General features: G+C 38.9%; 2 protein-coding genes across 3 annotated transcripts in view; both read left to right on the top strand.

Annotated features, from left to right (window-relative positions):
• The window catches only part of LOC137981762 (apoptotic chromatin condensation inducer in the nucleus-like), a 19,092-nt gene extending 17,321 nt beyond the window's left edge, over window positions 1–1,771 (top strand). The window contains exon 12 of the mRNA XM_068828838.1: window positions 997–1,771. Within this exon, the coding sequence (XP_068684939.1) occupies window positions 997–1,248 (252 nt within the window). The 3' untranslated portion in view covers window positions 1,249–1,771. The remainder of the gene's footprint in view (window positions 1–996) is intronic.
• Window positions 1,772–8,663: 6,892 nt separating this feature from the next.
• The window catches only part of LOC137979827 (uncharacterized), a 52,690-nt gene continuing 33,853 nt past the window's right edge, over window positions 8,664–27,500 (top strand). The window contains exons 1-11 of one of the 2 annotated variants that reach the window (XM_068827183.1): window positions 8,664–9,510; window positions 13,073–14,235; window positions 18,181–18,312; window positions 19,383–19,509; window positions 20,603–20,930; window positions 21,645–22,318; window positions 23,500–23,760; window positions 24,023–24,112; window positions 24,741–25,168; window positions 25,639–25,770; window positions 26,338–26,446. In XM_068827183.1, the coding sequence (XP_068683284.1) occupies window positions 9,025–9,510; window positions 13,073–14,235; window positions 18,181–18,312; window positions 19,383–19,509; window positions 20,603–20,930; window positions 21,645–22,318; window positions 23,500–23,760; window positions 24,023–24,112; window positions 24,741–25,168; window positions 25,639–25,770; window positions 26,338–26,446 (3,930 nt within the window). In that variant the 5' untranslated portion in view covers window positions 8,664–9,024. Of the gene's footprint in view, window positions 9,511–9,624; window positions 10,257–13,072; window positions 14,236–18,180; window positions 18,313–19,382; window positions 19,510–20,602; window positions 20,931–21,644; window positions 22,319–23,499; window positions 23,761–24,022; window positions 24,113–24,740; window positions 25,169–25,638; window positions 25,771–26,337; window positions 26,447–27,500 lie in introns of those variants that run through there. The other variant, XM_068827234.1, reaches the window with a different exon arrangement.

Here is a 27,500-nt window from a genome sequence, read left to right as displayed (position 1 = left end):
GGAAAATTTACAACCCGTACGATTAATCTTACTCTTCATTAGCAGTATAGATTGCTCAGTTATTCTTATTGCTGGTAACTGAGCCTTTTTGCTGATCTAAAAATGCCAAACTGCTACCGTGTTGGTGACTTGTTTTGACACGACGACATTTTGCTAAAACCCCGTACTAAAATGACGACGGCATCATGTTTTTCCGGCCAAACTGACGCTGGTTTACCCGCGCTCACCCTTGTTCAATGAGAAAATCCCGTACTCGTAGTCGTTCTCGTCCTGGAATCTAAAGCCCTCTATCATTTTGTCAAGGGCAACTTGCTTCGTTTCCAAGGGTAACTTTTCGGGTTTCGAAATCCTTTAACTGGTGAGGGTCACCAGTTTGATTAAACCGTCGCAGATTTTGGCGGGCTTCATCGCTCATGACGTCAAGGCGCTAAAAGTTACTCTTGGAATCTTGGAAACGAAGCAAGTTGCCATTGACAACATAGAAACTCGAAAATTTAAACTTTGTCGCGAAACTTCCCAGTGCCGCACTCAACCGAGAATCGCAGTTAACATAATCTCGATTATTGGTGTCAGAATCGCAATCTCACGAGCAAAGGTCGGTAAACGTCCACAGGAGTCCATGTGTTGGAGCTAGCAACTCCTACACTAAGCCTATGACACGGCATTTTTACAGACCGATCTACTTTTAGACTACCTTTTCTGCAAAAACAAAGGCAGTTCCGTTTCGGTGACGCTATGACGTCAAGTTAGTTTCCTGTGATTGGTCATTGGGCTCTTGCGTGAGTCTCATTCGCGGGAAATTCAATCTAAAAATAAATTGGTTTTTTAAAAACGCCGTGACGGGAATATATGGGAGTTGCTCGCTCCTACTCCTGTGCTCCTGACATCCATCATTGTCTGTAATCGGGCGAACGGACTATCATTTCGGGCGAAGAGGCCATCGAAACGACCAGCTTTTTTTAAAATCAGATTTGAGCGTTTTGATTTCGCTTTCAGATTGCCACGAGAGAACGCGAACGCGAAGAAAGACGGAAAGCGCGGCAAGAAGAACGGAAGAAGGAAGAGGAAACAGAAGAAAAGGAAAGACTCGAACGACAGCAGCAACGTGAGAAAGAACGTGAAAAGGAGAAACGAGAACGAGACACAGAGAAACAACGCGGATCGCGCTCACCGGCAAGAAACAGACGACGAGAACGAAGTGGGAGCAGAAGCCGCAGCTCACCGCGGAGCGCCGCCAGACGGCGATGAATTAGAACCGCAGAAATCACCGAAGTTTTAATTAATTTTTACGTTTTACGTTTGGTTGTGACTTTTCAATTTGTTTTTCTTTTATCTCTGAGAGTACGTTTTTTTTTTACTCTTATAACTTCGAAGAAACGTGCTAGTAGTTGAAAAGGAGGTTGTGTACCACATTTCGAGGTGCAAAAATATTTTTTCGCAAAGAAAAAATTATTTTCGTTTCAAGCTTACGTTAGACAAGTGCCAGTGCCATGTGCTTTTTTTGTTATTGAGCGAGCTATTCCAAAGATCCGTTTGGTTTCGTACGCTACCTTAATTTTGTTGAAGGAAAGGTGATGAATAATTTTACAAGGATTTTCAAGGGATGTGGAGGTATCAAAGTGAGGAAGTTTTATTTCTGGATAACATCTGGCTTGTGTCTTGCACTTGTTTCTTTAATGGCTCTCGAGATCTCCAGATGAAAATTTGTCGATTGTACAAGAGTTTTTATCGCCTTAAAGAAACTGAATATTAAACACGACGTAACGATCAAGTTTCGCTATTAACTGAATACATCCCAGCATAGTTAATAGATGTAGGCTGGTTATGAAACTCGACAAGTTTCTTTGTTTCATGTTTTTGTTCGCTTTTTTGGCCTTGACCCTGCACAAAACCCGAAAGACACGCTTTTTTCGGCAGGATAACCAATCAAAAGTTTCGACTAATTTATTCGAAATTAACTTGCGAACCAAAAACAAAAGATTGTAAAGGGTGACGGGGGCGGTTCAACATCTAATTGCGACTGTATTGTTTCTGCTTTTGAAATTTCCAGTGTTTCATAACCAGTCTCTAGATTAACTATGATCCCAGGTAATGAGCCATCTATCTACCATTGGTTTGAAAAGGATGATGTAGCAGCTCTCGTAACGTATAATGTGATTGGCTTTCTACCCTAGCCAAAAACAAAAGACTAACCAATTCAAACAGTGAGAGTTGACAATAGAAGCTGCTTATTATACCAGTAACAATAGCAAGTCACACGGGAGCAGGGTAGGCGCAGTAATGAGGGCACTTGTGACCCACCGATGTGGCCCGCCTTCCCCCCATCTTCTGTGGGTGGAGTTATTGTTATTATTATTATTATTATTATTATTATTGTTGTTGTTGTTGTTGTTGTTGTTATTATTATTATTATTATTATTATTATTATTATTATTATTTAGTGATTAAGTATGAATACATACATGGTGGAATCAACAATAGGACATAGGTTCCCTTCGAGGTTAACCACCATTTTCCCCTCCCAACCATGATACTCCACAGAAGACAGACCCCAACACCAGGAACTACATGCCCTACTCTTTGCGACAAGTGTGCGGGTTCTTCCGTCCCACAGGATTATGAAAATTGAAGGGTGAAGGAGTTGTCTGCTCTGGGAGGTTTTCCTTGGGTTACTCTGGTTTCCCACCCCCTCCTCCCTCCCTCACCAAAAACTAAGGAACAGGGGAAAAGGGTTTAACATCTGTTCAATGTTGGTGAACCGTTTGCCACCCCCTGTCAACATGTTTCAGCAAGGTTGGAGGGGGGGTGGGGGGGAAGGGGCAAACGGTTTCAACCTCGCTTTTCAACAAAATCGAAGGGATGTTGAAACCGTTTTCGCGGGCCTTAACGTGAGTTTTGCTTTCATTTCCTGTGAGTTGGTTTGGTTGATAGTCTCCGCTCAAGTGAAAGAACACTTTGTGCTCAGCTGTATTTGATGGTGGTGGTGGTAATGATGATGAAAGGGCCGTTATTCTCTCTCACGTAGACTAACACGGGCGGTAGACCGCGAGCTGTCTTCCTTCTTTCCTCAGAGCTACGCCCAGTGAGCGAGAATCAACCGCGACTCGCGGCTTTGCCACTCGTGAGTCACGTAATGCATTGTAATTCGCGAGCGCTCCACTATCTCGAAGAAAAATAATAGACTACTCGCAGTATACCCGGGCGGCTAAACTGACTTTGAAGGGGGTGCCAACAGTCCTAAGGGGAGAGCAAAAGCCCACTCAACCTCTTTCGCCCTCACAAAAATTTGGTTTTATCAACGGAGTTGATAATGTAAATTGGCCACCGTGCAGAGATTATAAAAGCTGACGTTTCGAGCGTTAGCCCTTGGATTCCCTCTAACGAAGGGCTAACGCTCGAAACGTCAGCTTTTAGAATCTCTGTACGGTGGCCAATTTACATTATTAACTCCGTTGATAAAACCAAATTTTTGTATACTACTTGCCCACCGACGCAGCACCACAGTTTCTATAGAAACAACCCCCTTCGTCTATTTCGCCCTTGTTGTTGAAAGACAGACAGACGTGGAGAGAAAGGGAAGGCCTAGGAACGAAGTTGATGCATTCGGTAGATTTTTCTTCAAAAGTGGCCCAATGATTCCTTCGATTTGTGTCTAATTAAAGTTTGTTGACGGTTGTATCAACATCAAGTGGCTGGCTTTATCGTTACATTGGTCATTAATATAAACTGGCAATATCAATGGCGCCAGTTAATATTAATTTATCTCCACACGGCATTAACGATGGACTGCATATAAAAAATAACACGAGTTACGACCAGTTACGATACACACTTGCTTTCCGCCAGCTGAGGGCTTTTGTAGCAGCTTCTCCACAGTTAAATTTAGATCAGGAGGTATGTTGCCGTGAAGAAAATTGGAACACTGACAATGTCCTGATAAATATTGGGAGAGATACGTTAACAGCATGCAGAGATAACGATTTTGAAGGGGCAATGCTTTTCAAGTTTTCAACTGGAAAACGTCCGACTTTTTACATGTAAAGCCGTGAATTTGATTCAGCGAGATAACAACGAGATACACCTGTAGATACGTTAACCGACTTGTTGTGAACAAGAATATTCCTAGAGTATATTATAAATTTACTCCCACCAACATCCATTTAAAAAAAAAAAGGGCACAGCAAGTCACTTCGACAAACTTCTCGTTTTATCATTTGTAATCAGATTGTTCATCGTGTTAATGATATTGATGAATTATTATGACATGATTACAGTCAGTAATTAACTAATGGTTGACGGTGATAAGCTGGCCCTAACTGACGATAAATTGGAAAGCACTTCGAAGCGCGTCGAGGCGGTTGCACTATAGCAATACCAAAATGATATGGATCCGAAAAGCTGCCCATATTAAACGGTAACTTGGACTATTGGTCAAGATAGGAGAAGTCAGTTCGGAAATTCCATGAGCTCATATTATGCATAATCATTTCTGGGAATGATGTTATGCATGAAGCATTGTTTTGGCATCCATGAAGATTTATGATGCAAGGAGTACTTGCATCCTTTCCGGGGCTTTTAATATTAAGAGAGGACATGGGTCAATGGGTGAAAGTCAAGATACAATTGATACATGAAATGCACGCTACCTCTCAAGTAAACATGGTTCACCCGATATTCGCAGTTGTGTAGCGGATCTCGTAACCGTCTATTATTGTCTACTATTGTTTGGTATTGTAAGCAGCTGCTATTGTTTTCGAGTCCAAGTCATTTTTTCAATTGTTTAGTCTTCTGTATTTGGCTAGCATGGGTAGTGAGCCAATCACATTATACGTTGCGAGAGCTGCGTTGCGAGAGTTTCTCTTACCAAAAAACGAATATCTGCACAAAGAAAAGTGGTGCGATAAAACGACGTTTGAAAATCGATGAACAAGCCGTTTTATATCCAATCGATTGTAACGACGTCGACAAATCGTAGCAAACACATATCAGTCAAGATGCACCAATCGCGAATTCGAAGCTTGTAATTTATACAAAGAAGATACTGCCTATTGTAGTTAAAGCAAAATTCTACGGTTTAGAGTAAGAATTTTTACATTAGGTTAAAGTTAGCAGTGATTCAAAACAATAGATTGAAATCAATACAGGTGTCTCTCAGGGAGTACCGCGCTCTCTGATTGGGCAATTTAACGGACCATGTTTTTGGACATTTGGTCAAGTTCCAAATCACCGAGTACAATTGTAGAAGACAACTCAATGAATTTGAGGTTAGTTCATCTTAAATACGATACAATACATAATTAATAGACCTCTCCCCATAGGGGCTTTTCTGGGCCAAGTTAAGAATCCCAACTGGCCGGAGGCAAACCAGTTGGCTATTTACAGCTGGCTATTTACAGTGCAGCTGGGAAGTTGAACCAGGGACTACCAGGAACAAATGCAGCGAGTGGTCAGAGCGGGTCTTGAACCTGGGATCTCCGGATCTCAAGCAAGCGCCCTAACCACTGGGCCACACTGCCTCCACGAAAAAAAAATATCAAAAACTCTGTTGATATTTTTAAATCCAATCTTAAGACTTTTTTATTTAAAATACTTTATAGTGAATAGTGAATCTGAACTTATATATATAGAGAGGATATTACATGGGCGTGCGGAGATACGAATTTTATCTTCGAGTGCTGAAAGTATCTCTCACGAGTGAGCGAAGCGAACGAGTGAGAGATACTTTCAGCACGAGAAGATAAAATTCGTATCCCCAAGCGGCCATGTAATGTTCTGTTTATTATATAGATATTGATGAAATGTCTAGATTTAAAACAATTTGTTTTATTCATTTTCGAAATGATGAAAAATTGTTCACCAACCACTAAAACACGCATGTTGTGTAACATGAAACAAGATATGAAAGTTATGAAAAACAAATCATTATAATGAAAATTTGCAATAAAAATATTAATGTAGTAGAGATGAATTATATTAAAGCACAAAAGTATCGTAGAATGAAGAGGAAGCTCGCGTTTTATTGGCTAATCGTGTTCGTTACCATGACGACAGCTATATCCTCACATGTGAAAGATAAAAATGATACGTTCACTGCGCGCGGTGAAGATATGATTTTTTAGTAATAAGAGAAATCCTGGTATTTCATCAATATCTATATAATAAATACATTTTATCATTATCATGCTGCTTGAGGGTATATCGTTTTAATTTATGTAAAAAGCATAGAGACGTTTTGTATTATGAGTTTTTAAGAATTAAATTAGTATTACTATTATTACTATTATTATTATTATTATTAGTAGTAGTAGTAGTAGTAGTAGTAGTAAATTTCTGGTCCCCGTTGTCAAAATTGGACCATATTTTCACGTCCGTCGCTCAAACTCGGGTTAGAATAGATTTCTAGCGAAAATTGCGTCTGACTTGTCCTCTTTTGCAGCTCCATGAACCTTTTGAGGGTCATAATTTTCCAATCGTTTTTTTGTCAGAAATCAGATTATTACCAGCAAGTTATGCTGCATTTGTTGAACCATCTAAGCTACTGCTCATTTTCTTCGTGGTCTTGATCGATGCGGAATAATTCGAATGTCGAGGGGGGGGGGGGGAAGGACCATAGAATAGGGTCCTGATCGGAGAGGGAAACAAACTCCATCTTAATTAAATCGGAGTTGTCCTTGTTTGCATTGTAATTTAAAGAAACGCCTTTTAAAAGAACTTTTGTTACAGCTTTGAGTCATCCCTATGAAGGCACTTGACTGCGAAATGTCGAAACATTGGATCTTATATACTTTGTAGTAAGTCGCATTCATTATACACTTCAAACTAGCCATGGTCACTTCAAACTCGCCATCATCCATTCTCGTACCCAGAGCTGCGATCTTCTTGGCCAGCGCCTAACCCTGACCAAAAGGATCGCGACCTCTGGGAACAAGATTGGCCGTCATCCTAGTGGTTGCATTGGTGAGAACCTTAACTCGCACGTTAACTCAATCTCACCGATAAAGCCTTCTTCTTCAAGTTTCAAGTTCAAGTTTATTGTAGAATTTCATTATATAATACATTTTTCAATCTGCATTTTTCAATCTGCACTTCTCGCTCGACTAATGCTGAAATGGAAGAGTCATAACATTCAATCAGTTACAGTGGAAGCGGCTTGAATGACCGTGCAAATTTCCGATGCAACCAACTCAAGCCCGTTGGGATCACTGTGGTTGATTGCGAGATCATATCCTTGAACTTCGGAATAGACTTTTCGACTAATATTCTTGCAGTTTTTCGAATCCAGAAATCTCGTAATCAAGCGTGCTTAATGTTTAAATTTATATCTGCTGACAAAAAGAAAAGGTTAAATCCACTTAAAGTTTATGGCCCAACCCTTATTGCGGAGCCTAATTCCGGCTTATATCAGCTTTTGTTGACTCGGCACGTCAGAGCTGAAGTACATGGCAAAGCAGCAACATGTTTGAAATATGCGTTTGACCAGTGACTTCCTTCTGATATTGACATTTCTTTTGTCTTGGACATTAGTTCCGGCTTATTGACTTTGTATAAGAGCTAATGGCATGAAACAAAAAGGTGTTTACAACTGAAGGAATAAAATCCTCCACTTCTGAAAAAACCGCAGTTTGGAGGGCTTCGACTGCGGACGGATTTCCTTTTCAGCAACTCTACGATGTTTTTCTGTACAGCAATAATTTCAACGAAGTTACGTCTAAAGCTGTGTGAATGAAGAAAGAATCGACACTGCGAGACGGTTCAAGCAACAAGGTTGCAAATAACTAGCCCATTGTTTGCGAAGCACCCTCTGTGAACTGTGCTTTGGTTAAGTTAACTTGCTGTTGTGCTAAACCAATTGTATGGATCAAAAAAAAAAAAAAAAAAACAAACTTTGCATCGAGTCTCCGGATTCAAACCAAGCACGTTTTGCGAATATAGCCTTTTTCAGTCTAAAACGAAATTCAAAGCTTTTAGACTCTATTTTAAACTTGAGCAAATGTGGTATTATTTCCAGAACTAAGTCAAAAAAACTCAGTTGTATACCACTTGTCTTGGCTGCAATGTTCGCAGGTGCCAGAAGTAACTGTCGAGCACCTTCACACAGAAGTTAAAACGGAAGTGAAAATATCTCTAGAATCTCGAGAACTACGTGAAGTTCTCGTAAGGAACCAGTTTTAATTTGTCTGTTGCAACTTACGTCGTGCAAACATAAATCAAGTGTTCATGACGATCATGCCGTCTTTTTAGTCATTTATTAAAGATTGCCAGAACGAACAAACAACTGCAAACTAAGGAATATCACAGGTGCTAAGTCGATGATTGGATTGTTTGATATTGTAACTTTATCAAATCATAAACTAGTTAATTCAACTTTACAAAGAAATTTACCATTTACAATTTAGGAATTAAAAAATATTTTTTTTTAGTTTGTATATGTCAAGTGATCATGATTCGTGGTTCATTGGCCGACCGTAGGACAACTGGAGAAGTGGATATCTTTACCATGAGGCATTTAGACTGCCGATAGACTAGAGGTTCCTTTTTTCTGTTATTGCATCCGAACCCCTCGACTCGATGTTGGTTTTGCATCTAAGATTCACACGGAATGCTCCTGTTTTTCGCGCATTTTTTGTTTGAACTCGTTCGTGTTTCCCATGTGATCCGCGATCGACCAATTATGTGCTTCCGGTCGTGTGAAACAAACAACTCCGAGCCCAAACAGCATGGTTCAGAATGGGAAGTAGTCGACCTGCAAAACTTGTGGTTGTCAAAAGTTCCTGGAAGGCGATTTTGAATTTTTTTTCTTTCTGACTTAAAGACGTGACCGAAGCATGTAAATGCTGTTTGAAAATGGTCGTTCGACGCACTTTCGCGAAGATGTAGTGGATGTCGGTGCTACCGAATACTTGGTTATGTTACGTGGAAGATTTGTTATTTATCTCGGCTAATTTGGCAAAAGATGAAAAAAAGATACTGCTCTAACGTTGGCTCCCTCTATGGAGTAAAGTGTTTTAAAGCTTTGTGTAGACCATGCACTCTCTAAGGCGACGTCTAAGCCAGAGATGGCAAAGAGCGGACAATGTAATCCCGGTCGCCGAATCAGCTGAATCAGGGCAAGCGGAAGAAGGTTCCTCGAATTCTCAAACAACTGCACTTTTGCCTCAGTCAGAAAGTCGAACCGTTGAAGAATATAGCGCAGGGGAACTACATTTTATTGTAGACTATGTGGGCTCAGCTCAAATATCGGAGGCAAAATCCATTACACGAATGCTTGACACTCTGAAGAGGATTAAAAAGCAGCAAATTCGAAGTATACGAGTCAATTTTACTATTCGCGATGGAATTCTCCTCGTTTCTAGCTTCGAATCGAACTCTTTAGTCCTCACAGCACCGCTCTATGCTATCGCCTTGTGTGTTCAGGAGCAGCTTCGAGGATTTGACACAACTTTTGGGCTGAATATCACTCGAAGGAAGACTCACATGTGCCATGTATTTCAAGCAGGGTCACAACTTGAGGTGAGGCATCGCCGTCGATATTAAAGTTGTTTACAACGGCGACGAAAAGTAACGTGTTTTGATTTCTTTGGTGAAGGTATTCAGCTGTGCCATTTGGATATATTGTTATGTTTTCATGCTTTTCCCATTTTATTGAAAGGATCTTCATCTGTGAAAAACGAGTTTGCGATTTCTTTCAGAAAGGTTACAAAACAAGTTCGTTTGTTCGTATCAGCGTGAACATCTCGTCCGCGCGTGTTGTCCGCCTCGTAGCGAAGGAATCTATTATTCGAAAAGTCGTCACTGAAATTCCAGAAACTGGCAAAGAAAACAGTTTCGACCGTTTCTTTAGGCAATATATTATTCAGGAAGATAAAAAGGCAGCGCTCTTGGCCGCGAATACTACGGTATACCAACTATTTTTTGGTCACGCCACTGATAGTTGTTTTCTTGGACAATGCAAACTTTATCACGAGATCCAGTTCCTTTAGGACACAGGAAACGGTGATGAAACTCGGATCTTTTGATTTCTTTTGAATGGCAATAATGGAAAATTTCATGCAGTCAAAGGTTTGAAATTTCGTAAGACACTTCAGGCTTAAATACAAATCCTTCCCCAGAAGGCACCCCGTTCTCGCTTGTTTACGACGGTTCTGTTATCGGACATTCGAATTTGGGGCGATTTGTCACCCGTTTTGGGCTAAATCGCGCTGTGTACCGGGTATTTCACCGTTTTGACACCCGATATTTTTGGGATCATAGCCAAGGTAAGAGTGGAGAGATTTTTCAAGTTGTTTACGAAAATTTCTTTTGCCGTCGGTGTGTTTACGTAATTGGTCTCTTTTGTATTCTAGTGGGAAGGAACATACGGTGAATATAATTTCACTATTTACGTAAATGAGAAAACCACCTTGTCAGTTTTATGTAATCAATGTATGATTCATTTGTTTTGTTTGCAAGAAAAGGCCGACACAGTCTATTGGATATAGTGGCTAATATTTATTCTTGACAAACATTGGCAAAACATGCATAGTGTACGTCGTTCCCATTGTCAAAAGTACAAGAGATCTGTGATGTGTCGAAGCACTCAAGACCCAGGTGGTTTTTCCAAACTTCCTTCTGCTCTTAAAAGAAAGAGGCTTATAAGGGCGAAAAAGAAGGATAAGGTTATGTAATACATGTATGTCCTTAATTACATCTGCACAAATAAAATTGCTATGCAATCAACAATAATTATTGGTGCATTGCGGTAATTTAGCAACCGATTCCACATTCTTACGTAACTCGAATTATTTTAGGCAAAAATCATGTCATGCTTTTTGTAAACAACCGTGACCATAAAAACTACCTCACTGTGTCGGGATTTTGCGTGACTTCCTAACAGGTACAGAGTGGTCAGATTCACATGAAGCTCATCAGATAACAAATAAACTTGAACTTGAATTAAATTTCACAGGATTATTTACTCGCAACTTAAGTCCCTCCTAAAGCATTCTGGCAATTTGTGTTGACTTAAAGAGCAAAGGAATCTGTTTTTTGACATTAAATGGAATTGAAAACCTGCATATTGCATGTCACAGTCGTGTAGTATGTTTGTAACTACAATTTATTATATTGCTGAGATCACTTTGTTTTTTTCCATTGCCAATAACACTTATCACCACAAAAACGAAAGGAAGCATTTTGTTATGCTGTGAACAACGAGTGAGAAGCCAATTCTGGTTTGTTGAAATGATATGCTTATAGAATTTTGATATACTCCAGGGGCTGGTTTGAGTATCGAGTAACCCACATTCTCAAGAAGCGGCCTAAAAACCCCTTTCTCTTGTTGTGTCTGTGGACAAACACACAAACACCTCATTTCAAAAGCAAAATATTATTGATGATCATGTGAAGATGATTTCATTTTATCATAACTGTGCAAATGCATTTTTTAATGAGGCTAAATATCATTTAATTAAAACCCTTTGATGCCTGAACCGGGGTAAACCGGCCTTACTTAGTATTTTGCTCATACTTTTGTATTTTCGCCAGATGATTTTACTCGTCAATGGGGAACCCCCAGGAGTCAATGGGTTAAGCAAAAATAAAACCAAACCAATGCAGTGGTTTCTCCTGAGATATTTGGGGGGACTCGCATGGCTGTGACAATTGAGGCGCCACAAGGCTCCTGAAGCTAGGGGGACTGGGAGCACGCTCGCCTAGAAAATTTTGAAATCTAGAAGCGCGGAAATGCCATTTTCAGTGTTCTAACATTGATTTCAGACAAATGACAGTTTCATTCAAAATCTCCATTTTGAAAGGCAAAAATAAGTGAAACGACAGTCATGTTGGGAAAAGCAGGTTTAGATTTTTCTTTGCTTCCGCATGTGCAAATACTCGACGGCCGAATGAAAAACGTTGCACTTGCACAATTTAAATTGTTGTTATTAATTAGCAGAATAACCTTAAATTTCAACAATCGTGCTGGTTTGATTCAAGACTTCTCATCTTGCCTTTATAATACAGAGCAGTATGAATTGCTTCTATAATGCAATTGGGCACCACATGTTACCGTAATCTAAACATCCATTGTTCTTTTGTTATGACTTACTTACATACAGACAGGAAAATTTGCATTTTCCAACGACTTTTATTTCAATAGGCACAACTTCATGATGTTCCTCAACTATCAAATCAGTCAACCATAGTTTATTTCAGTATGGATAATTATAACAAACAATGTAGTAATCATATGTCCGATAAGTTCGACAACTTGTTAAATGATTAAATATTGGCTCAATTTCTTCAACTACCAGAGGATTGTGACCTTTTGAACCTAAATGAAAAGAGTGTGTTTATTTCTCTGCCATGCTGTTGGCTGGAAGCGACCGAAACATGTAGAAGAAGCGATTGAAGCCACCGAATGCCCAAACGAGTTTGGCCTGGCCAATTACTTACAATGCAAGATAGCAACAGAGCACATCAATGCAGACGGTACAGGATACAGCGGACGATTTCAGCTTTGTTTTAAACGCTTACATCCTTTTGTATATGTATACCAGTAATTGCGCAAAATTGAGTGTGAAGTTACTCTGCTGTCTTAAATATTTAGGGATAAGAAGCAACGCTGAGATTGTTAGTCACGAGTGGATTGTTATGACCGGAAAAGCCAGCGACTACTGAAACCACTCTTGCTTACTTGCTTGCTTTTGCTTTTCGCTCCCTCCCATGTTTTAGGGTAAGTATACATTGACGGGTGCCGTGGGAGGTGGACTGTGGCTCAGTTGCCCTGGTGACCTCCTTGCTGCTGAGGACAGTTTTCCTCCTCTCTTGCTTCCTTTATGGCACCTACCCTCCAGTAAATTGGTTTAGCATTTTAAATCTTAGGTTTGAAAGAAACTGCCTTTCAACTTAGCGAAAAAGTACCCTATTTCTGAGTGAAGTAGCCAACGAAAAGCATTGACTGTTGGTTCTTGTTGAAACCACTGTGAAGTTTGAAATTTGCATTCCCCCTGGGAATAAATTTTCTGGGAGATGAATCCACTTTGTTAATGATCAGTGCTTATCATTCAATTGTACTTTTTTTTTTCATATTTATTAGGCTGCCAGTATTGTACGAACTGTGGCATTAGCATTTAAAGCCATTGGCAAGCTAACAAGGGATAAAATTGAAAGAGAATCTCGACATGCAAGAAGAACACACTCAATCAGTAGTTCAGAGCGAACTCGTACAAATTCAGAAGTTTCTACAACTTCAACTATTGATAGCTTATCTGTAGAAAGAAGACATTCACATGTTCAGGGGAAGCATGGCATTGACAATAATTTGTCAGGACAGAGATCACCACATGGAAAGAAATTTAACAAACCTAGCACTGGTTCCTCTATTTTACGTCACCCAACAAGCTCAAGTTCTCATACATCTGGGCGTCATGTTGAGTTTTCAGCTTTATCGCCGGTACCTTCTGATGGTAGTGACAGTGATGTTAAAGAAGTTAAAGAAGCTTCAGCAAAAGAAAGTGTTGTTGATGAAAAGATTTCATTTAAGGCTGATGTCCATGCTTTTCTGGCCCCAGTGCAAGCAGAAATACCTGTCTGGGTGAAAAGACAAGTTGATGAGCCAGTTATAATGAGAAGGTCCAGGTTATCTACTATGGACCATGAACAGGTTGTCGTAAATCCTAATTTAATAGAAGGAGAAAATCTTGAAAATTCTTATTCTGTGGATGAATTAAATTTGCATTGCAATTCATTGCCAGACTCTCATGTTGCTGACACATCTCCAGTTGTAGCCTCTCTTACTAAAGATCAGAGAAAAAGCACAGGAGAAAGAATAGTTCAAGAAGAGAAAAATGAATCAACTGTATTGTTAGAGAATGCCAAAGTATCAAGAGAGCTTGATTTTGGAAGGTCCGAAAAAGAGGATATTACGGACAATTTTTTGGTGGATACTCCATTTCTTCCTATTGAGAACTTTCATAAAGAACCGCTGGTTTCCCCAGATCGTTTTTCATCAAATGCTGCAAAATACAAAGGACTTCATTCTCAAGACACGCTCTCAATGTTGGACAATAATGGACATGTGGATGATCCTGAAACAGTTCATAAGGCAATTGCTGCAGTTGAAAGGGGACAAATGGAGCTTGTAGAAAAGTATTTGGATGCAGGGTTATCAGTTAATGCACATGATGCTGTTAGGAGAAGCCTTCTATACTACGCTGTCTCTCTGGGCGATGTGGAAATGTCTGCACTTCTTTTGAAGAGGTACATGTACTTGGCTAATATTACATTTCCACTTCTGACCCCCCCCCCTCCCCTTCCCAACCCTCTCACCCCCACCCCCTTATACACCTTATTCCAAAATGGCCACCATTTTAGTATTTTTTGAATTTAATTTTTATGTTAAGAACCAGGTGACAAGGGCTAATTTGCCATCCAAAAAAAGAATAACGGATTTACCCGTGTATAAGTCGACCTTTTATGGCCTCAAAAGAAGCTCCAAAAATCGCCCTCGACTTATACATGGGTCAAAGATTTCAAGCCAACTTCCCGCTAAATAATTTATTCACAATTACCATCACTAATAAAAGGATAATGGGCATAACGAACGCAGTGGACAAAAGACTTCAAAATGAATGTAACTAAGCAATTCCAGTTGAAATGAAAAAGAATTTGTTTTAATTTAAATGTTGAAGATACTCACAAGGCCAAATATGAAATAGACACTGGAAATTTTTGTTTTCCAAAGGCGGAAAGCTCTAAAAAACATTCTTGTTTCTTCAAATAAAACGCGATCCTTCAAGGGCTTAGTAACCTGGCGCAATACCTCGTGTTTGCGTGGAAGCATGATTGTCACTCGTGTTGCCTGAAAATGCTGGTTGGTAATGATTGTTTTTTTATTCTTTATACAAACCTAGATGATGTAAATGCTTTTCCAAACTTTGTATTGTTTGGTTTATGAGTTTTGTTTCGTTTGCCATGTGAGAAATTATAAGTCAAGCACCAATTAAACCTTGCACATTTCGCATCGTTTTTGAAGTTATTTTCAAAGATTGACTCCTGCTTCTGTGATGTTGTGCTTATCCTCTAAAGCCCTTTATCCTTGAACAACGAAACAGGTTAGTTTGAGGTTTACATGTTCGATTTTCTGAGAACTTTTTCGAAATTCAAGGACAAAATGCCCGCACATACAACAACCGCTGAACCACAAAACTATTAAGCGCTTGAGGCCCTTAATCTTTTGTGAATCCACAGTTCCAGAAATTGAAGAATGCAAGATTAGTATCCCATGAACATTTAGCAAAGAAATTAAGAAATTGCATTTTTTGTCATCAAAAATGGGGGGTCGACTTATACATGGGATTGACTTATACACGGGTAAATACGGTACCTTTTTACATGAAATTTTGGCGACACTTTAATTTAGCAAATTTAGCGATTTTTCAAAATATCGCTAAATTAAAATGTACCAAAATGAAGTGTCGCCAAATTTAAAGCGTTGCTAAATTAAAGTGACTACAATGGGAAATTCCGCCATCTGGTCCATTTCACACGATCACGCGCGCTATTTTACGGTCGACTATGACGTGTATCGGATTTCAGCTTCACAACTGAAATGGATTCTTCGCTCGCATTAAATCTCACTTTCCCATGTGGACTAGGTGGTTTCCATGTTTATAAAGAGCTGTGGAATCCTAGACTAAATGAAAAGCTTGACACAATTCTGCTGCAATAAGAGAAACTGTTAGTCGGCTTACACCAGTCTCCAGGAAGGAGATATATCCTCAAGGGATGGGAGAAAGCGGGATTCAAGGAAATTGCCAACACCGACAAACCACTACCACCTGTTGATCCATTTGAAGAAATTGACCTGTCTTGATCAGTGTTTTTAGAAAGTTAATGGCTAGGTACTCGTAAAAGGAGCATTGACTCTGTGTGACAATGTAAATATGAGTGAGGACAGCATGAAGCTGAAGATGTGACATTATAGTTGCAGTTTTATTTTTGTTAAGTTTTATAACGTATGTTTTTTTTATGATTTTTTTTAATGAACCCTTTGACGTTTATGATTTTATCAAATAAATTTTCTATTTCTTAAGAAAAATTGTGTTTGTTCATCGTGGTAAAGTACAATTATTGTACTTTATTATTATAATAATAATAATCAAGGTATTATCGTTTGTCTCACGATGTGGTCACTTGTGATATGAATCGCCAAGTAACTACATCATGACACAAACGATTAATAATTGTTATTTGCTGCAGTTTGAAGAATAGCAGCAAATCATTGTTCTCACGGTTCACCGGTTTTTGACAGTTTCTATGGTGACGCAAGTACTATAAGGGTGGGATTTTGCTGTGTCGAGCCATTCTATGCTGACGTTGCTGCCAACTTGCTCTTGTTTTGAGATTTTTTATTATAATGTCGTTTCGATTTATTTTGTTATCTTACAGTTGTTGGATTTGCCACCCCTCACCCTCGGGGTATTTGTTAAGTGCCTGGTTCTGCATTCGGGAGGGTTCAGGTTTCCTCTAAAAAGGGGGTTTTTCCTGACGGGCAGCAGGCACGTTATTATTCTCTAAGCTTCTGTTAGTTTCAATAAACGCAAACGGGGTCTCATTGCTCGCAGAATGCCGGGCTAAGCGGTACAGTCCGTTACCAGTTCTATCCAGTGCAGCAGTCAGTTCCCCTTTTTAACAAGTGACCAGTTGTGTTTGATTTCTTTATTAGAGGGAATAGGGGAAAACTTTTAATGTTCTATTGTCGTCGCAAAAGTTTTGAATACGTTAATTCGCTAGAAAGTTTCAGCTTGCAAAATCGCAAAAATTAAGTGACTTATGTTCCAAAATTTACGAAAAATCGCTAAATTAAGGTGTCGCTAAATCCGGATTTTTCAAAATCGCTAAATTAATGTGTCGCCAAAATTTCATGTAATAAGGTACTAAAAATTACGGCCATTTTGAAATAAGGAGTACACATGTACTTTGCTGCAACTGAGAGTACATGTAAAAGGGATTACTGTTTGGTGAAATACAGTGACGCTTCAATCTAGTGCAGTTCATATCTACAACACTTTCAATGTTAGCTTGGAATTAAGGGTAGCTATAACTATCTAATATCTGGAAAAAATACAGGAAGCAACCAACAATGTTTTGCATTAATTAAAAGGACTTAAATTCCACAAGTGAGTAGCAAGAGGATTGTTGGTAATTTTTGACTTACTGTATGCAAGGGTGATTTGAATCAAACTCAGGGTAAAGGTTAATTAATCCTGTCCTCTTATATGCTCAATTTTCACGATCCATATTTCTGTATGTCTTTCAAGAGATGCCTTACATAACTCATGGTGATTCCCTAGAAATTTAACTCGTCATACATTTCCGATAAAACTTCTAACACTCTTGTAACATGCCAAGGAGATGATGAAAATGAAATAAGAAAGGGGGGTGACCGTGGTCGTTGCCATGGTAAGTACTACGCTGATGAAAACGACTATGTAAGCCATCCCCAATGTTGGATGAATTTAGCTCAATTTTATAATCCCTGATACAATGCAGAGCCTGATGTCATTCTATGGTTAATTCACGTATGTACCTGACAAATCTATTTTAATGCCTTTGTGAGTACTTGACACTCCTTCCGTACAATTTTATTAAATTGTCAAAAACCTGACCATAGATTTTTGCTTATTTTTTTACTACTACATAAAGACGTCGCTCTCAGCAAAAATATTAAATCAAAAATGGGGGTCACCGCACTCGTTTAGGAGAAAATAGCCATTCCTTGACGGATTAAGCTTGGCAGCAATGAAAATCCACCATTTTATCAATGTGAGTGAACTAAATGCACTTGCCAATGATGCAAGAAATTATGTGCTGTAGGGTTGCACTATGCAAAACCAGGGAATCACCTTAAATCATGTTAGATGAGCTGTTTTCCTTTTGATCATAAAAGAGTGCTTGAAGATCACATAGGTTTGCCACAAATCATGGAGGACTCTTTCAAATAAAATAATGAGAGAAACAATCTGATCAACTTGGTCACTCTTTTCACTCATTCACTGGTGTAATCTGACAAATCTGACTTAATTCTCTCCATTAAGAAACCATTTTCCTTCATCGTCTCTTTCTTTTGACTTCCAAACTTCTATGTTTACCAACAGTCAGTTGCACTTGGAGAAACTTCAGTCATTGCGTCTTTTTCTTCAGGGATGCAGATATAAACTGGGAAGGTCCCGATGATAAGTCGCCACTGCATGTTACAGCCTCTGCAGGAAACCGAGCTGTCACTCAATTACTTCTTGGCTTTGGCGCAGATGTCAGGGCCAAGGACAACAACTAGTAAGTTGACATTTTGTTGTTGGCCCTCAGTACCATGTTAACTAAGGAAGAAGCAGGAAAATTTGGGTTTATCAAACAAGTTGATAAAGGTAATCAATGTACACCCCTGAACCAGCCCTCATTGAAAAGTAAAAGAATAATGTCTGACAACATTAACCCTAACCCCTTTAATGAGAGCATCATTAACATATAGATTTAGCCAAGCCTAAAAGCAGAGCTCTTGAGTTATTTATTCTTACATTAAGTTAACCTGGTTTGAGCCTGCGGTCCAATCAAAACCCAGTACCTGGTCTGCTGTCAACTTAGGGAAAAAATGGAAGGTACTTTGTGTCTTTTTTTCTATTGTTTCAATTTTTTTTAAACGTATTAAACTTTCAGTAATTATACAATTACCCTAACCTAACCCTAACACTAATGCTAACCCTAATCCTAACCCTTAAGGTTTTACCGTGTTTAGATAATTTTGTGCAATAGATAACCACTAAATGACAAAATACACCAAGTACTTACCAGAAAAAAACAGCTGACCTCGATCAGCTCTAAACTTGAGCCTGTGATATGGTCATGTGATACTGGTCAGCAGATACCTTGTTTTGACATGTTTCAATCGACCATAACATTGATGTCCAACATCAAAGATGTATGCTGTAAACTAGCTGGAGTATATATATGGCCGCCTCGATGATACTGGTCACATTGGCAGACCGGGACTGCTAGACCTAGAGTTAAAAGTGAATGCTTCAAGCATTGTTTCCTGATGTCTCTTCAATTAAATCCACTGTATATAAGGAACTTTATAATGTTACAAATTTTTATGTATTCTTAATGATAACTTTCTTATAAACATAATTATAATTGTAACGTTACACGTTTGTTGTTTCTGATTTTATTAAACTAGACATATTGATTGATTGACTGATTGTGGATGGTCATATGGTCGTACGGTGACCAAAACCATATTTTCTTGCTCAGATGGGTTACCAAATTTTTACCTATGGTGCTCCGCCCTCGCTTGGGCCCATGGAGCTCCACTATTATACCCTAAAGGCATTGATTGTTTTCTTTGACAGCTGTACTCCTCTCCACATGTCGGCTGAACATAGAAGCAAGCTAGAGGTTTCATTCCTTTTAGTAGAACATGGTGCTAGAATATTTGAAAACAACATTCATGGGGTACGACCAGTGGACTTAGAACCAGTAAGTTTTTTTTTAATTTTGGTGTCTTTTAACAGCATGAAAGCAGTTGTTCTGAATATAGATGTTTGCAGTAAAAATGAAATTCTATTTCTGTTTTGAAATTGAGCTGTAGTCATTGCCCCAACACGCAGGAAGCACTATGGGTATCCAGCTGCAATTTCAACCCTTTTCCCTTTAAGTTAGCACTCTACATGTATAACTGATTAGAGTGTAATGTGAAGTGCTAGTTTTCTTCCCCACATGAACCATGTGAGTGTTAGCCCTATTAATGGAAATGGGCCCACACAAGGGTAGAGAAACACTTTGACCAGGGTGGGAATTGAACCCAGGACCTTCGGGTTAGTTCACCGCTGCTCTACTGACTGAGCTACAAGGTGAAGATGTTAAAGTCATGGCAATGAACATGCACAGGTACAAGGAAGGGTTACGTTTTTGCAAACGTTGGCCATGTAGCACTTATATATCAACAGAGTTAACTGATTAGAGTACGTGTATGTGTATTTTGTCCTCAAGTGTCCATAACTATCCTCACGATATGGGCTGTCCCTAGTGCACAAGTCTGCTTAAAGAGTTATGTTATAGGACATCCCTTAATTAGGCTTGATCACCAGCCACAGTTTCGGGAAATGAGCCCATACTCAGCTTCCAAAAAGGCAGCTGGATGCATGAACTTGACATTATTAATTTCAACCAATGAGAGACTTGCCTTCCAGAACCGAGCAGGCAACATAAATTACATAATTTAGCTTTTCAAGTGGAATTTGGGGTAGATCTGTTTGATGTGTTGTGTGATTGTTTACTGCAAGTCACACTAGGCCATTGTACAAAATTGGACCGTCTGTCTACACGCAGATTTGGCAAATCAATCTCCTGCCTGTTTGCTTGTCTTGTTGGCACAAAATTGACTTGTGATCGGCACTGGATGTTTTGACCAGTAGCGCAACATAAATTAAATTTTGAATTTATGTCACGGACATGGTTGGCCACTCATGAGTTCTTCTGTCTCTTCTTGGGGAGGTACATGTAAGCTGGACTCCAGTAAGCAGCAGAAATCGAGGTTGGGCATCCCTATCACTTTATTTTTGCCACACAGGAGTTAAAAGAGATGCAAAGACTTCTTGTTCAGTCAGCTTGTGAAGCTTTTGCTGCTGCTGATATTTCTAAGTCACGCTCAAATTCCGGAGCGTCTTCAGTCAACCAGAGCTCAACAGGAACCAGCAGCTTGAGATCAAAGTCCGTAGTTCATTCGCCAAAAGCAGAAAGGCTATCTACGCTCCGACGAGGGCATTTTCAACACAAGAGGTCATCAAGTTTGTGCTCCATATCAGGTGGGCGTGGTAGTCCAGGAGTGGTAAGGGGCAAGACATTCATTAGGAGATCAGAAAGTATTCAGCTTTCCAGGACATTGAGTCCTTTGCTTGGTGAGATCACCCTTTTTCTTTTTTTTGTACTCTTTATCATTAATCCAAGCATTTTAAAACCCTTTCACTTGCAACAGGGTGAAATCTTTATAAGTGTCACAGTTAACCCTTTCACTCTGTAAGGGCCACTGAGACTTACATGTATAGATTTTACTCTGTCTAACGCCAGACGATTTTACTCATCAATGGGGAACCCCACAGGAGTGAAATTTAGTTGGGTTATACTTAGTCTACTAAGGGCTGAAGGGTTTTAAACGTGGGCAGTGATTGCATGTAGATGTTGTTTCAAGGCCCTTCCACTCCCAAGGGATTCCCGATTTAGAAGTAAATAAATATAGTTGAATGCATTCGGCAGAGTAAAACTTGAGTCTGTCACTCCAATTGCAATTAAATCTAAAATGCAGTTGAACATAATGAACTACAAGGGGAAATAAATATTATCCATTCTCTGGGGTCCTTGGCTTTCACATAACATTACATGTACTACATGTAGGAACTGATGATGTGTTATAATAGTATCATGGTGTTTGCGTTTTGAGCTGATTATTTTCATCGGCATCGGACGCAGGGTGGCATATTGGTTAGCACGTTGGTCTCCGGATTCCAAGGGTCGCTGGTTCGAGGCCTAGCTGTCTACCTCAACCTCCACTTTGCAATGCATTTGTTAGTTTATTAAAAATCAACTGACATGACTGTTATGTTCTTTTCTAACAGCGAACTCTAAGAGAGGTGGCCTTCTGTACATGCACAATTTTCACAAAGCAATTGAAGTGCAGAATACTGACATGGATTCAAGAAATTCAGATATAGAACAACTACAAACAATTGACAAGCAAACTGATTCTTTACAAGAACCTGTCAAGGAGAGCATCTCTCTGGACAGAAAACCCACTGAAGATGTTTCTCAACCTCAAACTGTGTCACAACCAAATGATATGCCACTTTACTCTAGCGGGAAGACGGAAGGACAACATGTCGACAGAGCACATCAAGTTACAGGATCTACGGTTGCGTTAGGTGATCAAGAGATTTCTCCTAATGATGCCTCGGCAATAACTGCAACACATTCTGAAAATCCAAACAATATCTCTGACATTCCTTTGTGTGGCGATGCTTCTGTCTCTACAGTAGACCCAAATCCGCTTTCTCCGTTCATTCCCAAAAAGCACTCACTGGAGGAGGATCAAATAACTAAATCTGATCTCATGCGCTTTGCTGATAACTCTGAACAAGAAGCAGCAGATACGGATGTTACATCCTTAGAGACAAGGTGTGATGCCACACATGCAGAGTTACAGCTCACAGTGGAAACAAACCTTGCAATGCCTAAAGATTTAAAACTGCCCAGTTCACGGCAGCCAAGTTTGGAGTCAGACCAATCAGCAGTGGTATGCATAAGTTGTCTTGTAACTGATAACAACAATATCTACTCATTGCCAGTATACAATCTTTTTCAAAGAAATTTATTAATTTTATTTGAGGGACACTTTAATTATTATACTCATATGTAATGCAGTGTAGACAAGATTTGGGTTATCAGTGCTTTCATTAAGTTTTGATGTAGATAGCTGTGGAATTGAGCACCAAGGATGTGAGGGTCTAGGGGGTTCTGGGGAATGCTCCCCCAGAAAATTTTGAAATCAATGAGCTTGGAAATGCCATTTCCAGTGTTTTCTAAATTAAAGGTATTTCCCTCTAAAAGGCAACGGAAAATAGGCAATAAAACACTACAATGATTTCTGTTAAAAATGACTATAATAATAATATTATTATTACAGTCATTTTTAACAGAAATTGCTGGTTTATTACTATTTCAATACATTATAGGCAGTGCGTCATATAAATTGAGCACTAACAGTTAAAAAAGTTTATTCTTTAACCAAACCAATCGGTGGACATGAAATTTCCCTCAAAAACCTATAGAGATAGCCTTTGACAGTTCAATGATTCTTTAAAAATGCAAATCGCTCACTTCATTTATGTCTGTTGGGAAAATAAATTAACTTGTAAAGCTCTATACTGATGATAACTCCCCTTTTGATTCCCTCAGGATAACGGCGAAAAACGTTGAAACCTATGCTTTGTGATCACATGAAATGACACACAAAAATGTTATGTTTGAATAAGAAGAAAACTCCATAATTCAGAGTAAAAGCAAGTACAGCAGTTTTATTTTTGCGGTAGAGAACGGTCGAAAAACGCCTGCACAGCAAAACTTTCAAATGGTGGTGCAAAGTAGACGGCGGCCTCCTTCTATTGAAACCTCTGAATTATGTGTTATAGACTGTGTTGTTTGCATGTTCAAGTGTGCTATACATGTATATTCATGGCAACCCTTGGTCCTACAACCACTACCAGCACTGTTGAACATGTTGAACAAAAGTCAAGTAGAAGTAGGCACAAACCACTTACCTGAGATGGAGGTACATTGAGGTAAAACAGAGTAACAAACCCCTGCTACAGGTTTTGTCAGTCTAGACAGCCACTGCCTAATAATGATGTTTTGGCGATACATGTATCTGTGAAAAAGCTGGGTATCATGTTTTTGTTTTCAACTATCTATTTCCAGAGCTGTCAAAGAAGTGCATCAGAGTGTGAAGAAAGTTCGGTTATAAGCACAAGCTCGCACTACATGAGGGATGACGACCCAGTAATTGAAGCATTGGAACCAGTGGTCTTGCTATCTGGGAATCCTGAGTGTCACTCTAGTTTGTTGGCCTATATCTGCCTTCCAAGAGCTTCTGGACAGCTTATTGGTTTGGCACACATGCCATCTATTTCAACGGTGATTAACAATCACATTGCAGTGCTGATTGGCAATCTCTTCAATGTGAGTTAATACCGTAAAATCAACATTTTGACCAACTATACCTTTGTGTAAGGGTAAGAAATCTTAATTAATAGCTTTCCAACAATTTCAACCAACCAATTAATTGAAGTGAATTGCTATTTCATTATAAAATTGGTTTTTTATATTTGTTCACAAGAAATACAGCTGGCGATATGCAAGTGAGCACCCGGCAGAGCTCCAGCGGGAGCCAGCTCTTATTCATAGCATTGTTCAAAGCACTGTTGTTACATTTTTTCAATAGCTTGAAGGGGCAGACAGTCGCAAGAGATCAGTAGAAGCTGGCCTCATAGAGACAGTTCTAAAAATGGTAGATGGTCCAGAACCTATCCAGGTATTATACAATACATGTAATTAGCACATCATAGAGATCCAAAATTTTCTAACATGTATTTATTTACTTTCTTGTTAGGCCCTTTTGGAGTTGATTATTTTTAAGTGCTGTTAAACTCGTATAAATAAATTGAACAATGGAAAAAAGGCTTTCATTTGTACATGATGACAGCACCATGTCATTCTTGGACACATTAATTTCTCCTATTTGTGTCTTTTTTCATTGATCCTTTTTGCGTGATTATATTCTTGGGGCTCATGACTTTGTTGTGGGATTTTCCATCTTAGAAGCTGACAGTCACGTACAGTAAAGGCCTGTGGTCTTCTTGAGTATGCATCTGTCTCTCCCATTGACCTGCTTGTTGATGGGCCTTCTTAATTCTTACATAATTAAGTTGATGTCCAGAGTTTTGAGGCCCTCATGATTGGACGTTTATCCTGGTTTTATTCAGGACCATTGCTGCTTCCATAAGAGCAAGTGATTTTCCTGTGATTTGTTTCTTGGTTGAAATTGAAAATGAGACATTTAAAAATTGGTGCAGTAATTTGATTATTAAAGAAAAATAATTTAAAAATTCTACATTGTAGCAGATAATGGATGTGATTGAGGTTTCCCTTTTATTTTTCAGAGCACGTGTTTATCAATCCTTCAAAGTATCTTGGATTTCAACAATGAGCAAGAATTCTCCACTGCATTAAAGACAATTCCTCTAGAACCTCTTTTAAACCTACTGCAGATCAGTGATGTGGATAGTGGTGCATTTGATCTGCGGCAAACTGAGTCCCCTCCACCATACCCCCCAAGCAACACTGAGAGACCACGACTTCGAAAGAGGAGCACCTGTAGCCAAAGCTCGTATGATGAACGTCCAAGGGAAATGTCTCCAGTTGTGGGTGCTGGCAAACCTACAGTGCAGAGACATAATTCAGCTGCCTCGGATACACCGTCAGATGTCTGGCTGCCACATCTGGTTGCAGGGAAATCACTGCAGAAAAAGAACAGCATTTGTAGCATGGGAAGTTCAACTGAAGGCGACCATGCCTTTCCTCTACATAGGTCAGTTGTGAAAGTGTACTCTGTGTACTGTACTCATTTACAAAGCAGTTATTCAGATCAGAAGGACAGAAAGTATATAGCTATTTTGGAGGACCTGAAAACTACATTTTGACATCATTACAGTGATCTGTTGCTCAGCACATCACGTCATGCACAGAAACAAGAACTAAATTTAATAAAATGTGAGCAGTGGTGTAAGAACTCTGCGGTGCAGAAACCATGTTCAAAAACTTTAATACATGGCAATGTGATTTTTTCATGGCCTGGCCATTTCCATTGAAATTTTTTTTTTTCAGGAGAGACTTTTGCTCTCTTACATGTACATATAATGTGGCAGAAAGCAATATTATTTTTCTCTATAAGATTGTTCGATTCCTATTCTTGCAGCAATGCCAAACATTATTTTACAAAAAAAAGTTTAGTAGGTTTAAAGAGAAAAATTAAGGTGGTGTGATTTTGTCTGATTTTAGTCCTGGATTTGGTCATAATCAGCTGCCATTAATGGATTTGCATTCCAAGACGGTGCCCAAGGTTGTTGCATCCAAAATGTTGTCCGCAAGCAGTATTCACCCAAAGATGCAAATTAAACTTGGAAGAACAAGGTACACTCATTGATCAGTGTTGGAGTTGTAAATGATTGTCACCCACATGACGAGTAGTCATCTTGATGCTCCAGAACAAAAAATAGAAATTGTTTACAATATTATAGAAGAAAGGAAACATTTTGAAGTCTTTGTTGTTTAAACACATTGGTCAGATAAAATGTGATCATGCCACCTTGAAGTACAGGTAGAGTTGTATGTCCACTGTATGTGGCCCAGAAGCTGCCATTTCTGTAATCTAGGCAATGTGATTTTAGTTAATGTTTAAATTAAAGTATTTAGTTGCCCAACTTCAAATCTAGACCTCCCAAGTTCACCTTCAACGTTGGTGGCACTTGTAAATAGGCAAAATTTTGGTCTACGTCTCGCTAGCTGGGATCTTAAAAATTTGTTGCGTTTATTTCTATCATTAATTTTGTTTCAGTGGCCCAGAAAGAGCAATCGGTAATAATATTATTAAGTGTAGCACTTATGAATTAATAACAAAATGACTGGAAATACACTACAGGCTACGCATAGCCGTGTTTTTGCGGGAAACATGACTGTTTGACATTATTGTTTTATTAGACCCTTATCATTATTGCTGGAGACTCTTAGTGATGGAAACCCTGAAATAGTGCTTTATTGTGTGGCTACCTTGGCGAACATAGCTATAATGGTTGACAATCATATGCAGGTAGGATTTAAAGTAAACTTTTAGAAGTTATTATTAATTTTTAAAAGAGTTAAATTCCGTTGTTTTTATCTAAGCGTTTACACATGATAGAAAAAACGTGGTAATTGAAAGCAAACATGACATGCTTGGTAGCCAAACATTTAAAGTTTTACAGTTGTTAAGCTACTTTTGCACCAAAGTTTGAAAGTATTCGTATTTGCTGGTATGTTTTCGATTACCAAATAGGTCACAGCTTCAAACCAGACATTCTTATGTCTAAGGATTTGAGAAATGAGGTGGTCTTGATGGCAGCTATGCTCCCAATAAGTAAAATATTCTGAAGGTTTCATATTCATTGTTTAAATGGACACCCTTGAAAAATGTTAAACTGCCAAAGATGTTATGTGTGCACCCAATTAGAATGTTTTTCTATCTCCTGTCCATGCTTAGATGAAAATGACGGCAATATTGATAAATTGCAGTAAGTTTTGAGTAGCAGCTTAATAGTATGCTTTCACAGAGAAAAACAGATTATTTGGAATAAAATCCTGTAATATTATTATTATTATTATTATTATTATTATTATTATTATTATTATTTCATATGCTAACGTTAATGGACAGTATTTAGAAATAAACAATTCAAATAAATTATGAACCCAACAGTAGCCTACTCAAGAAAGGCAACCAGTTACCAACATTGTTGTGTTAACAAAAATGTTTCAGCATTAATTTAAGACCCCCATAACTAGGACTTGAACCTCCGCTGTAGGGTGTCTGCGTTCAAATCAACACCCTAAAGAGCCATGCCACCTCCTTAACCCTTCCCTCCTAAGAGTGACACATACATTGTAAGGATTTTATTCTGTCCAACAGCAGATGATTGTACTTGTTAGCGAGGGCTGGTTTTGTTGCAAAACAGTTAAGCTTAAGGTTTAAGCCATTCATCCTTAGAGCAGTCCCCATTGACGAGTACAATAGTCGGAAAGAGTAATCGTCTGGCATTAGACAGTCTGAGAGTTCAATCTATAAGTCTCATAGTTTTTAAGTGGACCTACATTGTTAACATATTCAT

This window comes from Montipora foliosa, chromosome 1 (genome assembly GCF_036669935.1).
Source record: "Montipora foliosa isolate CH-2021 chromosome 1, ASM3666993v2, whole genome shotgun sequence".
In the NCBI taxonomy this organism is placed as follows: Eukaryota; Metazoa; Cnidaria; class Anthozoa; order Scleractinia; family Acroporidae; genus Montipora; species Montipora foliosa.
The sequence above is the reverse complement of the archived record's forward strand: the minus strand, read 5'-3'. Positions and strand labels throughout refer to the sequence as shown.